This window comes from Macaca nemestrina, chromosome 11 (assembly GCF_043159975.1).
Source record: "Macaca nemestrina isolate mMacNem1 chromosome 11, mMacNem.hap1, whole genome shotgun sequence".
NCBI classification, from domain to species: Eukaryota; Metazoa; Chordata; class Mammalia; order Primates; family Cercopithecidae; genus Macaca; species Macaca nemestrina.
This window is the reverse complement of record NC_092135.1, coordinates 101253034-101270938: the sequence shown is the minus strand read 5'-3', so window position 1 is coordinate 101270938 and position 17905 is coordinate 101253034. Positions and strand designations below refer to the sequence as shown.

General features: G+C 46.8%; 1 protein-coding gene across 6 annotated transcripts in view; it reads right to left on the bottom strand.

Moving 5' to 3' along the window:
- Positions 1–6174, bottom strand: part of CYP20A1 (cytochrome P450 family 20 subfamily A member 1) — a 67156-nt gene extending 60982 nt beyond the window's left edge. For 2 of the 6 annotated variants that reach the window (XM_071073235.1, XM_071073234.1), the window contains exons 1-2: positions 5968–6028; positions 3137–3334 (exon numbers count right to left, since the gene is read on the bottom strand). Coding sequence is in view for 2 of the 6 variants with exons in the window: in XM_071073234.1 (XP_070929335.1) it covers positions 3137–3280 (144 nt within the window). In the remaining 4 variants the exon portion in view is untranslated. Of the gene's footprint in view, positions 1–3136; positions 3335–5967 lie in introns of all 6 variants that reach the window. The other 4 variants (XR_011609987.1, XR_979267.3, XM_071073238.1 and 1 more) reach the window with 4 other exon arrangements.
- Positions 6175–17905: the final 11731 nt, after the last annotated feature.

The following is a 17905-nucleotide window of genomic DNA, read 5'->3' as shown; positions in this document are numbered from 1 at the left end:
AAAAAAAAAAAAAATCAAGGTCCATTCTAAGAGTTTCATGATGATGATGCAAGAAACAGAAGAAAATTGCTGTGCTTGGCAGGGCGCAGCACCTCCTGCCTGTAATCCCAGCACTTTCAGAGGCTGAGGTGGATGATCACTTGAGGTCGGGAGTTCAAGACCAGCCTGACACACATGGCAACCCCGTCTGAACTAAAAATACAAAAATTAGCTGGGCATGGTGGCACACTCCTGTAGTCCCAGCTACTTAGGAGGCTGAGGCATGAGAATCGCTTGAACCTGGGAGGCGAAGGTTGCAGTGAGCTGTGATTGCACCACTGCATATCAGCCTGGGTGACAGAGTGAGACTCTGTCTCAAAAAAAAAAAAAGGAAACAAAAAACTGCTGTGCCGGACCCATTTTCTTGAGTGGGTGGGAAGGTAGGAGATCTAGTACAGGAGTGAAGAGATGGGGGGGGGACATTTAATTGGGAGCATAGCCAGTTCATAGTAATAGGAGGGAACATGGAATATAAGGGCACACATTTAGGCAGATAGGCAGGGTGGTGTGGAAATTATCTCCAGATTGGTTTTATTTTTTCAATGAAATAGGCCAGGTGTGGTAGTTTGCATCGGTAATCCCAGTACTTTGTGAGGCCAAGGCAGGATGATCATTTGAGTCCAGGAGTTTGAGACCAGCTTGGGCAACGTGGCGAAATCCTGTCTCTCTAAAAAGTACAAAAAATTCACCAGGTGCAGTGGTTAGCGCTGTAGTCCTAGCTACTCAGGAGACTGAGGCAGAAGGATCACTTGAGCCTGGGAGGTCGAGGATGCAGTAAGCCAAGGTCACATCATTGCACTCCAGCCTGGGTGACAGAGTGAGACCCTGTTTCAAAAAAAGAGGCCAGGAGCAGTGGCTCATGCCTGTAATCCCAGCACTTAGGGAGGCCGAGGTGGGTGGATCACTTGAGGTCAGGAGTTCAAAACCAGCCTGGCACACATGTTGAAACCCCGTCTCTATTAAAAATACAAAAATTAGCAGAGCGTGGTGGTGGACGCTGTTATCCCAGCTACTCAGGAGGCAGAGGCAGAGAATCTCTTGAGCCCAGGAGGCGGAGGTTGCAGTGAGTCGAGATCATGTCACTGCACTCCAGCCTGGGAGACAGAGCGAGACTCTGTCGAAAGAAAAAAAGGAAAGGACAGGACAGGACAGGAAAGGAAAGGGAGAGAGAGAGAGAAAGAGAGAAAGAAAGAGAGAGGGAGGGAGGGAGGGGGAGGGAAAGAGAGAGAGAGAGAGAAAGCAAGCAAGCAGGGAGGGAGGGAAGGAGGTGGGGGAGGGAGGGAGAGAAGAAAGGAAGGAAGGGAGGGAGGGAGGGAAGGAGGGAGGGAGGCGAGAGCAGATCACGAGGTCAGGAGTTCAAGACCAGCCTGGCCAACATAGTGAAACACCATCTCTACTAAAAATACAAAAATTAGCCAGATGTGGTGGCACACGCCTGTAGTCCCAGCTACTCGGGAGGATGAGGTGGGAGAATCGCTTGAACCCGGAAGGTGGAGGTTGCAGTGAGCCAAGACCACACCATTGCACTCCAGCCTGGGTGACAGAGTAAGACTCCGCCTCAAAAAAACAAAAAGGAAATTATCAGTTATTGGTGAAGACAGAAGATTTGAAGACAGGGAAGGAATGAAAAGTTATCTGGAAGATTTGGAGACTGGATACACCAGGTGATTTCCAGATACCCCACTTAAGGTACATGAATTTAAAATGAGACTAGTCAGTATGGCTGTGTTCTTTTCCGCCTTTTTTTTTTTTTTTTTCCCAGCTGTGTGGGTTCAGGGGCAGAATTGACAGAGCATTGGATTTAATCACAATTAGGGTTTGCTAGATGATTATGACAAAGGATACAGGGCAAAGGAGTTGAAGGTATATGCAAAGGAGTGATTATAGTAACAGACCATGGAACCTAAGCTTTTTTTTTTTTTGAGACATGGTCTCACTCTGTCACCCAGTCTGGAGTGCAATGGCGCCATCTTGGCTCACTGCAGCCTCGATCTCCCAGGCTCAAGCGATCCTCCTGCTTCAGCCTCCCAAGTAGCTGGGACCAGGACCACAGATACTCACCACCATGCCTAATTTATTTACTTACTTATTTATTTTTTTAGAGACAGGGTCTTACTATAATGCTCAGTCTAGTCTCAAACTCCTGAGTTCAAGCAATCCTCCCACCTCAGCCTCCCGAAGTGCTGGGATTATAGGCTTGAGTCACTGTGCTGGCCATAAGCTTCTTACATCATCAGCTTCTCCTTCATGACTTGACAGCCCTCATCAGCATAATGTAATTTCTCCTACCTTAAGAGTTTCGTCACCTCACTTCCCTCTCTAGTTACCAGCACCCTTTACCGCCAAACTCTAAAAAGCTATCTATACTTGATATCTCTGAATCCACCCATTTAGGTTTATCACTCCAATTACATGAAACCACTCTTCTTAAGAGTACAAATGTTGCAGTGGCTCATGCCTGTAATCCTGAATCTTTGGAAGACTAAGGCAGGAGGATCACTTCAGCCCAGAAGTTCAAGACCAGCCTGGGCAACATAGTGGGACCTCATTTCTATAAAAAATTTAAAAATTAGATTGGGTGCGGTGGCTCATGCCTGTAATCCCAGTGCTTTGGGAGGCCAAGGTGGGCAGATCACTTGAGGTCAGGAGTTCGAGACCAGCCTGGCCAACATAGTGAAATCTTGTCTCTACTAAAAGTAAAAAAATTAGCTGGGCGTGGTGGTGTGTGCCTTCAGTCCCAGCTACTTGGGAGGCTGGGGCAGGAGAATCGCTTGAACCTGGGAGGCAGAGGCTGCAGTAAGCAGAGATCATGCCACTGCACTCCAGCCTGGGTGACAGAGCAAGACTTTGTATCAAAAAATTAAAAATTTAAAAATTAGCCAGGTGTGGTGGCATGCGCATGTAGTCCCAGCAACTTGAGAGGCTAAGGTGGGAGGATCGCTTGGAGCCAGGAGTTTGAGGTTACAATGAGCTATGATGGTACCACTGTACTCCAGCCTGGGCAAGACAGAGACTCTGTCTCTTAAACGAAACAAAACAAAACAAAACGAAACAAAAAAACGATTCAATGTTACTAAATTCTTAGGCCTTAACTTACTTGACATATCTGCAGCATTTGACTTAGCTGATTATCCTTTTCTGCTTCTCTTCTGCTTAAAACATCTGGCTTCCTTCTATTTATGTGGCTGCTCCTTCTCAGTCTCCTTTGCTGGCTCTTGTTTCTCTCCTCAACCATTAACATTGGAGAATCCAGGGTATGGTCCCTGGGACCTCTTCTCTCCGGTATCTAAATTGTCTGGGAGATAGCAACCGGTTCTCCTCGCTTTAAATACCATCTATACATTGATAGCTCCCAAATGTGTATCTTCAGCCTGGACTTTTCCCATAAACTCAAGACATATATTCAGTTACTCATCAACATCTCCACTTGGATGTCTAACAGGCATCTCAAACCTAGCCTACCCAGGCCGGGCGCGGTGGCTCACGCCTGTAATCCCAGCACTTTGGGAGGCCGAGACGGGCGGATCACGAGGTCAGGAGATCGAGACCATCCTGGCTAACACGGTGAAACCCCGTCTCTACTAAAAAGAAGTACAAAAAACTAGCCGGGCGAGGTGGCGGGCGCCTGTAGTCCCAGCTACTCTGGAGGCTGAGGCGGGAGAATGGCGTAAACCCGGGAGGCGGAGCTTGCAGTGAGCGGAGATCCGGCCACTGCACTCCAGCCTGGGCGACAGAGCGAGACTCCGTCTCAAAAAAAAAAAAAAAAAAAAAAAAAAAAAAAAAAACCTAGCCTACCCAAAACCAACTCCTAATCTCTATAAATCCTCACTACCTCCCACCAAAACAAAACTAAAGAACAACCAACAACAACAAAACCGCTGATCTTCCCTGGAATTAATCCATCCTTCCAGATACCAGGCTAAAAATAACTGGTGTTTTCCTTGATGCCTCTCTTTCACATTTCACATCCAATCCACTGGGAAAGCCCATTGGCACTATCTTCACAACTGACTAGTTCTCATTATCTCTGCCACTACTAACATGATCCAAACTGAAATGATAATATCCTCCTAATTACTCGGCTTGCTTCCATCCTTACCTGGAGACCCAAGTCTATTCATGACTTGGCAACCAGAATGATTCTTTTAAAATTTATCTAATAATATTAAATTTTAATTCTATCCAATTTCAAATGGCTGAAATCCTCCAGTGGCACACAGCAAAAGTCCATTAAAAAAAAGCCTAGCCTTACAAGTCATTTAAAATTTGTCCTTCACCCCCATCCTTCTGACTTTCTCTCCTCTGGTGTCTTCTTCATTTACTACATTCTAACCACACTGGTCCCCTTGCTTTCCAGGAACACACCAGGCGGGTCTCCCTCTTAGGGTTTGTATTTGCTGCTCCCTGGACCCGGAATGCTCTTTCTCAGATACCTGAATGGCTTGCACCTTCACCTTCTTCCAGTCTCTGCTGAAATGTCTCCTTAGCTCCCGGCTATCCTACTTTGAAATAACAATCTACCTATCCCCAACTTTATTTCTACGCACAATCCTATATTACTTGTTTTTACTGTCTGTTCCCCTTCTCTGGGAAGTAAATTCCAAGAGTCAGGAATTTTCTGTCTGGTTTGTTCATGGCTGGATTCCCAGCACATGGAACCGTATCTGGCACATATCTAGTGCCAAGAATAAACAGTGTGCTTCTATGAGCTGATCAAAGAAGAGTATCATTTTAAAACCACCAAAAATTCAAGAACCACTGAAATTGTTTAGTTTCTCAGAAAATAAGATTTCAGGAAATCCCTTATTGTGTAGTTGCAAGATTCCAGCCTAATCCATTTACCTGCTCGGAAAAGAACATTTAAGAAAGTGTATGGTCAATTCCAGCAGTTCAGCTACTTTTCAACTTTCACTGTAAAACCACCACCTTGCTTTGTAGAACAAGTGTTGTTGTTTTCTTTTCTTTTGAGACGGAATCTCACTCTTGTCACCAGGCTGGAGTACAGTGGTGCAATCTTGGCTCACTGCAATCTCAGCCTCCCAGGTTCAAGCGATTCTCCTGCCTCAGCCTCCTGAGTAGCTGGGATTACAGGCGCCCGCCACCACACCCGGCTAATGTTTGTATTTTTAGTAGAGACGGTGTGTAACCATGTTGGCCAGGATGGTCTCCATATCCTGCCCTCGTGATCCGCCCGCCTCAGCCTCCCAAAGTGCGTAGAACAGGTTTTAAAGACGGTCCTCAGCCATCAACGCTTTTGTTTTCAGACCCTCCCTCTCTGGGGGACGGAGGCTAGTGGAGAGAGGAGGACAGGAGGCTCGGAGAGACGGCAGCGGCCGAGGCAAGCTCGCACCCGAACCGGCAGCGCGGCGCTCTCCCCGAGAGAAGCATTTGCCCTGGAGTCCCTCAGAGGAGCAAGACCTGGACCTCAAGCACTTTGGATTCCAGTCAGGATAGATCGATGGACAGAAGGAAAGGAGGAAGACACAAGTGCTGGCAGAATCCTCAAGAAAGGAGAAAGGAGTGGCGCGCCCAGGAGTCTCCTCCGACACACCGGGAAACGAAATTTGGGTTTAGCGGAGTTATTGCCAAAAAGCCGCCCAAAGTACTTGAGAGCCGCCTTGGAGAGTGGCGCGGGGTGCCTGTCAAGGTGAGGTCGGCCCGCGGAGGCGCGGGTTTTTCCTCAGCAGCTACAGCCAGCCTGGCCAGGCGCCTGAGGCGTAGCGGCGCAGCCCACGTAGCTCTCAGCGCTTGCCCGGTGGGGCGTCACGTGACTCCGGGTGCGGTCCCCGAGCCGAAGCCCCGGAGGGATCCCGAGCCCTCCCCTCAGGCCCGCCCCCTGCGGCCCGCAGCGGGCAGGTCGGCCTGGATGCGGGCGACAGAGAGGCTGGGGCGGCGCCCAGGGCCCCAGAAAGCCAAGACGACGCTCACCGGGTAGAGGTAGAGCACCGCTCCCACCAATGCCAGCAAGAAGGTAACGGCGAAGATCGCGAAGTCCAACATGGTTCTTCCGCCCAGGGAGCCACGTCTCGGATCGGCCGCTCGAGCAGCAACGCCTCAGCCTGGCCCAACTTAAGGCATAGCGTGTGGGCGGGGGCACCCCGCGGGACCCGCGAACCAACGGGCCGCCGGGGGCGTGACCGAGACCTGCGGCCGGCGTCAGCGGAGAGAGCAATGGATCGCCGAGGAGCCGGGGCGCGGGTTCCTGCGAGCAGCAGGCGGAGGCTGGGGCCGCCTAGCGCCATCCTCCACCCCAAGGCGGCGATTGCGGTGCACACGATTTCAGACAGAATATGCCCGCGACTTGGGACCGAGTTGTTGGCGAATGCAGAGCCCAGGTTTCTGAGAAAAGTTAGGAGTTAGCAGTGCTCTGTCCGCCCAACACTTTTCCCAGTGCATTCAGGATTAAAACCTCTAAACCAATGATTTTCGAAGAGTGGTCCCCGGACCAGCTGCATCAACGTCTCTCGGGAGCTGGTTGAAGATGCAGATTATCGATGCCCGGCGCGGTGGCTCCATCTGTAATCCCAGCACCTTGGGAGGCTGAAGCGGGAGGATCGCTTGAGCCCAGGAGTTTGAGACCAGCGTGGGCAATATAGTGAGACCCCCGTCTCTACCAAAAAAAAAAAAAAAAAAAATCGGCCGTGGTGGCGCGCGCCCGTGGCCCCAGCTACTCCGGAGGCTGAGGCTGGAGGATCGCTTGAGCTGGGGAGTTGGAGGCTACAGTGAGCCGAGATCGCACGACTGCACTCCAGCCTGGGCGACAGGGCGAGACCCTGTCTCAAAAACAAAACAAAACAAAAGGAAAAGAAAATAGAAAGATTCTGGATCCCAAACTACACCTACTGAATCAAACACTCGGGGCGGGCGGGGGGAGGGGGCGCGTACAACAATCTGTTTTAACAAAGCCCTCCCGGGGACACTGTTACACACTTAAATTTGAATGAAAACCACCACTGATCTAACCGGGACAGGGAAGTGTCTGGGAGTAAAACAAGAGTAGATACGCCTTGTTTCGCAGAATTTGTGTCTGAAGTACTAGTAAATGTGGTTCTTTGACACTTTCTGGTGAGCGGAGGCTGCACTCTGTTCAGGTTTCCTTGCTCTGTTAACTCTGACTTTCGGTAAATTGCTTGAGTTTTCTAAGCTTCCATTTCCTTCTAGGTAAAATAGTGAAAATAATACCACATGGAGTTGCCTGTAGGTTAATTTACATATTTTATGAAAAGCACTTAGCACAGCTCCTAGCAAAACTGATTTTGGCATTCGTTGCCCTGGGCATAAAATACCCTAGGACACCTCTTTCTATTTCGCATGGCTCAGAAGTTTTGACTTGGCTAATGAAATACAAGGCAAGGCCTGCTACTTACTAGTGCTCCTTTTAGTGAAAGTGTGCTAAAAGTATTTATAGATTTTATATATTTAATAATATAAAATGTCAAGAACAGGCAGCAATTTGGCAAGAGAAATTCCAGATTGATTTTACAGCTTCTATGATAAGCGACTATTACATAAGCAAGAAACATACCTCATTGAAAATGCCAACTCTGGCCGGGCGCAGTGGCTCAAGCCTGTAATCCCAGCACTTTGGGAGGCCGAGGCGGGCGGATCACAAGGTCAGGAGATCGAGACCACAGTGAAACCCCGTCTCTACTAAAAATACAAAAAATTAGCCGGGCGCGGTGGCGGGCGCCTGTAGTCCTAGCTACTCAGGAGGCTGAGGCAGGAGAATGGCGTGAACCCAGGAGGCGGAGCTTGCAGTGAGCCAAGATCGCGCCACTGCACTCCAGCCTGGGCAACAGCGTGAGACTCCGTCTCAAAAAAAAAAAAAAAAAAAAAAAGAAAATGCCAACTCTATTGGCATCTATAGCAAATATAATGAAACATGCTGTTTAATATTTCACTTGGCAAAAATTGTATTTTTAAGTCTTTCTCTGCATATAAATGTGCTTTAAACTGTCGTATGTTCAAAGTTCTTTTTTAAGTCTCTTGTTAGAATTTTAAAGATATTTCTTGTCAAACTGATGTTCCCAATAGGTTTTCAAAACAGTAAATGTAAGAGTTTTTTTGTTTGTTTGTTTTGTTTTGTTTGTTTGTTTTTGAGACGGAGTCTCCCTCTGTAGCCCAGACTGGAGTGCAATGGCGCAATCTCGGCTCACTGCAACCTCTGCCTCCCAGGTTCAAGCAATTCTCCTGCCCCAGCCTCCGGAGTAGCTGGTATTACAGGCACGCGCCACCATGTCCAGCTAATTTTTGTATTTTTAGTAGAGACAGGTTTCACCATGTTGGCCAGGCTGGTCTTTAACTCCTGACCTCGTGATCTGCCCGCCTCGGCCTCCGAAAATGCTGGGATTACAGGCGTGAGCCACCGCGCCCGGCCAAACGTAAGAGTTTTAAGTGCATAAAGTAGCCATATAACCATAATCTTAGGTACCAATCCTTCTGGATATCTAGAATTCTCTTTTAGCCCTAAATTGACCTACAGCCTGAGACTCTCTGAACTTTGAGGGCTGTAAAAAAGAGACAAAAATTCCAGAAATTGGGCAGGGCACCATATTTTATAGTGAGTCTCTAAAACTAGACATCTACCTCCTCTTCCTGTGTTCCTAAAAATGTTTTGCCTAGGTACTCCCTAAAAGCATTATATATATGCAAAAAATATATATATAATATGTATATACACACACACATTTATATCCGTTCATACATTTTTTGTGTTGACATCTAAAATTTTTATCTTGACTTTAAAGGATTAAATTTCTGATATATTATAAATATTCTCGTTTTGAAATTGTTGCAGCTCTCTTTTAATTGTATGAAAAGGAATGGAAATATAATAGTGATGTGATAACTCTCAGACTTTTTTTAAAAACACACAAACTTGGCCGGGTGCCGTGGCTCCACCTGTAATCCCAGCACTTTGGGAGGCTGAGGCGGGCGGATCACTTGAGGTCAGAACTTCAAGATCAGCCTGACCAACATGGTGAAACCCCGCCTCTACTTAAAATACAAAAATTAGCCAGGTGTGGTGGCACGCGCCTGTAATCCCAGCTTCTCAGGAGGCTGAGGCAGGAGAATCAGTTGAACCCAGGGGGCAGAAGTTGCAGTGAGGCAAGATGGTGCCACCGCATTCCAGCCTGGACAAAAACAAAACAAAACAAAAAACCCGTACACTTTTCGTGAACAACTGGAAATTTTCCATGGTTCTTTTTTCTGAACTTATTTTTATTGCACTTATCCAATAGAATTTTATTCTAATGAAAGTATTTTTATCCTTGAAAGTAATTTTCTTCATCACCTGTCATACTTCTCTTCAACATGTACTCATGTTGAATTAAAAAATAACTTTTGGGGCTGGGCGCAGTGGCTCACGCCTGTCATCCCAGCACTTTGGGAGGCCGAGATTGGCAGATCACGAGGTCAGGAGATCGAGACCATCCTGGCTAACGAGGTGGAACCCTGTCTCTACTAAAAATACAAAAAAAAAAAAAAAAAAAAAAAATTAGCCGGGCGTGGTGGCGGGTGCCTGTAGTCCCATCTACTCAGGAGGCTGAGGCAGGAGAATGATGTGAACCCGGGAGACGGAGCTTGCAGTGAGCAGAGATCGCGCCACTGCACTCCAGCCTGGGCGACAGAGCGAGACTTCGTATCTTAAAAAAAAAAATTGTTTTTGGGCCACACACAGTGGCTCACGCCTATAATCCCAGGGCTCTGGGAGGCTCAGAAGTTCACTTGAGCCCAGGAGTTCAAGGTTATAGTGAGCTATGGTTGTGCTACTGCCCTCTGTCCTGGGTGACATAGGGAGAACTAGTCTCTAAAAAAAAATCTAAAACACACAAAAGTTTTAAACTCTGTGGCTTTAAAAACTCCTACAAATTTATTTATTTTAGTGTGTGTGTGTGTGTGTGTGTGTGTGTGTGTGTGTGTGTGTGATGGAATCTCCATCTGTCATCCAGGCTGGAGTGCAGTGGAAAAATCTCGGCCTACTGCAACCTCCGCCTCCCAGGTTCAAGTTATTTTCCTGCCTCAGCCTCCTGAGTAGCTGGGCCCACAAGCACGTGCCATGCCCGGCTAATTTTTGTATTTTTAGTAGAGACAGGGTTTCACCATATTGGCCAGGCTCGTCTTCTGACCTCCTGATCCACCTGCCTTGGAGTACAAAAGGCAGAGCCCTCCCAAAGTGTTGGGATTACAGGCGTGAGCCACCGTGCCCGGCCTTAATTTTCTTTTTTGAGACGGAGTCTCACTTTGTGACCCAGGTTGGAGTGCAGTGGCGCAATCCCAGCTGACAACAACCTCCAAATGAATCTCTGGTTGGCTACTCCTGGATTCCTTAGGTTGGAATTGTGAACATACAATGTTCTTAGAATATAGGGTCATTCTCGGCCGGGCGTGGTGGCTCACACCTGTAATTCCAGCACTTTGGGAGGCCGAGACGGGCGGATCACGAGGTCAGGAGATAGAGACCAGCCTGGCGAACACGGTGAAACCCCGTCTCTACTAAAAAAATACAAAAAACTAGCCGGGCGAGGTGGCGGGCGCCTGTAGTCCCAGCTACACAGGAGGCTGAGGCAGGAGAATGGCGTAAACCTGGGAGGCGGAGCTTGCAGTGAGCTGAGATCCGGCCACTGCGCTCCAGCCCCGGCGACAGAGCGAGACTCCGTCTCAAAAAAAAAAAAAAAAAAAAAAAAAAAAAAAAAAAAAAGAATATAGGGTCATTCTCAGGGTATGCTTACGTTATCACTGTCTGGTGTGTTTACCATGCAACTGTGACCACTGACGTTCATTCCTTCAGATTATGCCACCTGGGCTCCTTACGAGCTCACTTCTAATTCTACCAAGAGGCATCGTAGGCTGAGGATGAGAAGAGAGCAGCTTTAGAAGCCTCCTGTTTTGTTCCCTTTCAACTCTGAGCCATATTTTCTGGCGGGAGCTATATCCCACTATATATATAGCTTTTGAGGTAGAGCATCCTCCTATGATCCTCCAACCCTCTCTGAGCAGCAATAATATTTTCTCTCTTTGCCCCTTCAGACCTAGGAGTGACAGTGGTTTCCCTTGTTGCTAGTCTCTGGATACTTCAGCATCCTTTATTGGTTCCCTTAATCCTCCCCACACTTCTGTATATAGTTTCTTCCTTAAAGTCTTTTGAACTATTGGAGTGAGATACTGTTTACTGTCAGACCTAACTCTAGTTGGTACAAGGGGTGGCTCCCAGAAACAGTTCAAACAGTTCCCAAGTTGGAATTCTAGGACCAGTTTAAACACATACTTGACAACCTCATGATGAGATTCATTATTGATAGTGATAATGTGTAGCATGCAGTGACAACAAGGTTATTCAAATTATTGCCAGTGGTGACATGAGATGGGATGTCAGTAGGGAAGAAATTTTACATGGTCAAGTGATTGTTGATAGCAACAATGGGTATTGCAAAAGATTGTGGAATAGGCCAGATGCAGTGGCTCATGCCTGTAATTCCAGCAATTTGGGAAGCCAGGGCAGGTCGATCACTTGAGGCCAGGAGTTCAAGACCAGCCTGGCCAACATGGCAGAAACCCTGTCTCTACTAACAATACAAAAATTAGCTGGATATGGTGGTACGTGCATGTAATCCCAGGTTCTTAGGAGGCTAAGGCAGGAGAATCACCTGAACCCAGGAGGCAGCGGTTGCAGTGAGCTGAGATGGCACGACTGCAATCCAACCTGGGCGACAGAGTGAGACTCTGTCTAAAAGAAGAAGAAGAAGAAGGAGAAAAAAAAAAAAGATGGTGGGATAGATGACTATTTCTGACTGCATTATAGAGCTTATGAAAAGAAAAGAAAAAAAAACAAGTTTAAGGCTTTGACCTTCCAACATAAGATGGTATAGGTGAAGGACCAGAAGGCTTCCATTCTTCTCAAAAGAATATTTTGTGGCCTGGCATGGTGGCTCACGACTGTAATCCCAACATTTTGGGAGGCTGAGGTGGGTGGATCACCTGAGGTCAGGAGTTCGAGACCAACCTGGCCAACATGGTGAAACCCCATCTCTACTAAAAATACAAAAATTAGCCAGGCGTGGTGGCAGGCGCCTGTAACCCCAGCTACTGGGGAGGCTGAGGCGGGGAGAATTGCTTGAATCAAGGAGGCAGAGGTTGCAGTGAGCTGAGATTGCACCACTGTACTCTAGCCTGGGCAAGAGAGTGAGATTCCATCTCAAAATACAAACAAACAAAAAATCTGTGCAGCTGCAGGGCAGATATGGCTGAGTTACAGGCCCTAAAATCTAACTGTGCAGGTTGTAGAGTTATAATGCCAGCTAAAAGCAGAATCTTGCCAAGTCTTTTATTCTAAATTACAGCACTGTTTGAGAAGGAATAGGACTCTGAGATCAGTACATTTGGTCAGAGGAAGACAAAGCTGAAACCCCAAGTCCCACTGAACCTTCCTTGCCGATGGGAGTGGGCCTGTCTCCCCTGCCTGAGGAAGCTAACTCCCTTCACTTGAAAGTCTTTCAGAAACTTCTTTTGGGTCAGTTATATAACAAGGTGGTGGCCATTATCCTAAGGAAGAATTCCCATTTCTTCTCATTATTTCTAGGCGATAAAGACTGATAATAGGCCTGGCACGGTGGCTCACGCCTGTAATCCCAGCACTTTGGGAGTCCAAGGTGGGTGGATCACGAGGTCAGGAGATGGAGACCATCCTGGCTAACACAGTGAAACCCCATCTCCACTAAAAATACAAAAAATTAGCCGGGCGTGGTGGCGGGCGCCTGTAGTCCCAGCTACTTGGGAGGCTGAGGCAGGAGAATGGCGTGAACCCAGGAGGTGGAGCTTGCAGGGAGCCGACATTGCGCCACTGCACTCCAGCCTGGGCGATAGAGCGAGATTCTGTCTCAAAAAAAAAAAAAAAAAAAAAGACTGATAATAATAAACTAATAAAATAATAAAGGTAATAATGGACTGTGTGGGGTAAAGACAGTTAAACCTGTCATAGCCCAGGGAGACAATTACCAGTTCAGTTCCTAGAGAACAGAGGCACTGCAAGAGAAAGGGGACAGGTGATGGTACAGCAGGGTGGGTAATTTGTCACTCACAGTTTACTATTGCCAGAACATAGTGACCATAAAAAGCAGAACACATTTGGTTGGTTCTATTGTTGTTTTAAAATACTCTACTCATAATGCCCGGACCTGGAGCAGAACATTGGCTTATACATCAAAGGAGCAACGAGACCTTGCTAATTTGTATTAGAGGGATGCTGAGAAGTATGTATGGAAATGGGTATTTGTTTAAGGAAAAGAAAACATAAGGATGATAAGGGCCAAATTTATTTATATGGTTTCATTCACTCAGAATTTGGGAAGTCAGTGTGTTAACTTGACATATTACTCCATTTTCATGCTGCTGATAAAGACATACCCGAGACTGGGCGATCTGCAAAAGAAAGAGGTTTAATGGACTCACAGTTCCATGTGGCTGGGGAGGCATCACAATCATTGTGGAAGGTGAAAGGCATGTCTCACATGGTGGCAGACAAGAGAACTTGTGCAGGGAAACTCCCCTTTATAAACCATCCGATCTTATGAAACTCATTCACCATCACGAGAATAGCATAGGAAAGAGCCGCCACCCCATGATTCAATTACCTCCCACTGGGTCCCTCCTACAACATATGGGAATTGTGGGAGCTACAATTCAAGATGAGATTTGGGTGGGGAAACAGCCAAACCATATCATCACACCCCGACCCCTCTCAAATCTCCTGTCCTCCCATTTCAAAACCAGTCGTGCCTTCCCAACAGTCCCCCAAAGTCTTAACTCATTTCAGCATTAAACAAAAAGTCCACAGTCCAAAGTCTCATCTGAGACAAGGCAAGTCCCTTCTGCCTATGAGCCTGTAAAATCAAAAACAAGTTAGTTACTTATTAGATACAATGGGGTTGCAGGCATTTGATAAATACACCCATTCCAAATGGGAGAAATTGGCCAAAACAAAGGTGCTAATGGCTCCATGCAATCCAAAATCCAGTGAGGCAGTCAAATCTTAAAGCTCCAAAATGATCTTTGACTCCATGTCTCACATCCAGGTCATGCTGATGCAAGAGGTGTGTTCCCATGGTCTTGGGCAGCCCTGCCCCTGTGGCTTTGCAGGGTACAGCCTCCCTCCCGGCTGCTTTCACGGGCTGGCATTGAGTGCGACTTTTCCCAGTGCGCAGTGCAAGCTGTCAATGCATCTACCATTCTGGGTTCTGGAAGACAGTGGCCCTCTTCTCAGCTCTACTACGCAACGCCCCAGTGGGGACTCTGTGTGGAGGGCGCCCACCCCACATTTCCCTTCTGCACTGCACTAGCAGAGGTTCTCCATGAGCATGCTACCCCTGCAGCAAACTTCTGCCTGGACATTTAGGCATTTCCATACATCCCCTGAAATCTAAGCAGAGGTTCCCAAACCTCAATTATTGACTTCTGTGCACCTGCAGGGTCAACACCAGATGGAAGCTGCCAAGGCTTGGGGCTTGCACCCTCTGAAGCCATAGCCTGAGCGGCACCTTGGCACCTTGGCCCCTTTTAGTCACAGCTGGAGCAGGTGGGACTCAGGGCACCAAGTCCCTAGACTACACACAGCAGAGGGACCCTGGACCCAGCCCAGGAAACCATTTTTTTCTTCCTGGGCTTCCAGGCCTGTGATGGAAGAGGCTGCCGCATAGGTGGAGACATTTTCCCCACTGACTTGGAGATTAACATTCGGCTCCTCATTACTTATGCAAATTCCTGCAGCCCACTTGAATTTCTCCTCAAATAATGGGATTTTCTTTTCTATCGCATTGTCAGGCTGCAAATTTTCTGAACTTTTATGCTGTTTTCCTTTTAAAGCTGAATGTCTTTAACAGCACCCAAGTCACCTCTTGAATGCTTTGCTGCTTAGAAATTTCTTCCACCAGATACCCTCAATCATCTCTCTCAAGTTCAAAGTTTCACATATCTCTAGGGCAGGGGCAAAATGCCACCAGTTTCTTTGCTAAAACAGAAAAAGAGTCACCTTTGCTCCAGTTCCCAACAAGTTTCTCATCTCCATCTAAGACTACCTCAGCCTGAATTTCATTGTCTATGTGATTATCAGCATTTTGGTCAAAGCCATTCAGCAAGTCTCTAGGGAGTTCCAAACTTTCCCACGTTTTCCTTTCTTCTTCTGAGCTCTCCAAACTGTTTCAACCTCTGCCTGTTACCCGTTTCCAAAGTCGCTTCCACATTTTTGAGTATCTTTTCAGCAGCATCCTGCTCTGCTGATACCAATTTACCGTATTAGTCTGTTTTCACGCTCTGAGAAAGACATACCTGAGACTGGGCAATTTACAAAAGAAAGAGTTTTAATGGACTCATGGTTCCACATAGCTGAGGAGGCCTCACAATCATGGTGGAAGGTGAAAGCGTGTCTCACATGGCAGCAGACAAGAGAACTTGTGCAGGGAAACTCCCCTTTATAAAACCATCAGATCTTGTAAGACTCATCCACTATCATGAGAATAGCATGGGAAAGACCTGCCCCTCATGATTTAATTACCTCCCACTGGGTCCCTCCCACAACATGGGAGGGGAATTGTGGGAGTTACAATTCAAGATGAGATTTGGGTGGGGACACAGCCAAATCATATCAGTTGAGCACTTGAGATTGAATCTAAATACGCTTGTTTGGTTAACTGAAGTCTGGATTCAATGTTGGCCTATAGTCATTCAAGTTGGGATGCCAGAAATTTCCTGGCTGGAGTGCAGTGGCGCAATCATAGCTCACGGCAGCCTTGACCTCCTGGGCTCAAGTGATCTTCCTGCCTCAGCCTCCTGAGTAGCTAGGACTACAGGCATGTGCGACCACGCCTGGCTATTTTTTTGTTTTGTTTTGTTTTGTTGGTAGAGACAGGGTCTCGCTATGTTGCCCATGCTGGTTTCAAACTCTTGGCCTCAAGTAATCCTTCTGTTTCAACCTCCCAAAGTGCTGGGATTACAGGCATGAGTAAGCATGCTTGGCCCCACCTATTTTGGTAAATAAAATTTTGTGGAAGACAGCTATGCTCATTTATGTTCTATATATGACTACAACAGCAGAATTGAATAATTGCTACAGAATTATGTGTAAAATATTTATTGCCTGTCCCTTTATAGAAAAATTGTGTGGACTCCTGCTATAGAAGTACAAAGGTTTAGGGAGATGGAAATATTGGTGTGGATTTGCTTGACCTGTCAAAATATTCGACAGTCACCTATGAAGTTAACAATTAGTTAAGTAAATGATATTCTATCCTCCTGCCCCAAATACATCTTTGTAGAGCAGGAAAGATTTCTTTTCTTACCCATCACTAGGTTCATGGCTGAGCCCCCTACAACAAAGGACAGGTTACCAAGAAAAAGTGTACAAATTGGCCAGGCATGGTGGCTCACGCCTGTAATCCCAGCACTTTGGGAGGCTGAGGCAGGCGGATCATGAGGTCAGGAGATTGAGACCAACCTGGCTAACACGGTGAAAACCCATCTCTACTAAAAATACAAAAAATTAGCCAGGCGTGGTAGTGGATGCCTGTAGTCCCAGCTACTTGGGAGGCTGAGGCAGGAGAATGGTGTGAACCCAGGAGGCGGAGTTTGCAGTGAGCCGAGATTGTGCCACTGCACTCCAGCCTGGGCTACAGAGCGAGAGTCTGTCTCAAAAAAAAAAAAAAAAAAAAAAAAGTGTGCAAATTGATTTAAGTTTTACGATCAGGTGCAGTGGCTCTCGCCTATAATCCTAGTACTTTGGGAGCCAAGGCGGGTGGATCACTTGAGGTCAGGAGTTCAGGACCAGCCTGACCAACATGGCGAAACCTCGTCTCTATTAAAATTACAAAAAAATTAACTGGGCATGGTGGTACATGCCTGTAATTCCAGTTACTCAGGAGACTGAAGCAGGAGAATCACTTGAATCCAGGAGGCAGAGGTTGCAGTGAGCCGAGATTGCGCCATTGCACTCCTGCCTGGGCGACAGAGCGAGACTCTGTCTCAGAAAGAAAAAAAAAAGGGAGACAGTGGTACAATTATAGCTCATTGCAGCCTTAAACTCCTGGGCTCAAGTGATCCTCCTGCCTTGGCCTGCCGAAATGCTGGTATTACAGGTATAAGCCACCATGTCCAGCCTTAATTTTAAAATGTCAATCTAATTTTAAATTAATTGGGTAAGCGGTATTTGGTTATTGTGTTCGGCTGGGTTCTCCAGACAAACAGAACCAATAGAATTGGCTTATGAGATTAAGGAGGCTGAGAAGTACTATGATATGCCATCTGTAGGCTGGAAAACCAGGAAAGTCGATGGTGTGGTGTAGTTCAATCTGAGTCTGAAGGCCCAAGAAACTGAAGCTCTAACATACATCTCAGGGTGGAAGATGGGATGTCCCCGCTCTAGAAGATAGAGGGAATTTGCCCTTCATCTTTTTGTTCTATCCTGGCCATTAACAGATTGGATGATGCCTGCCCACACTGGTGAGGGCACATCTTCTTTACTCAATCTGATTCAGATGCTATTCTCTTCTGGAAATACCCTCACAGACATACCCAGATATGTTTTACCACCTATCTGGGCATCCCTTGGCCCAATCATTTGACACATTACATTAACCATCACTGTTATAATGCATTATCCTTCTTACACATTGCTAGCATTGACCTGCTAATATTCCCTTAGGGATTTTTGTATCTTTGTTCACGAGATAATAGCTTAGTTTTAGGTTTTTTTTTTGTGGGGGCAGGGGTGAGGGTGAGGGGTGGGATTATATGTCTTCCAATCTTTTTCTTTCTTTTTTTTTTTTGTTTGTTGAGATGGAGTCTTGTTCTGTCACCCAGGCTGAAGTGCAGTGGCATA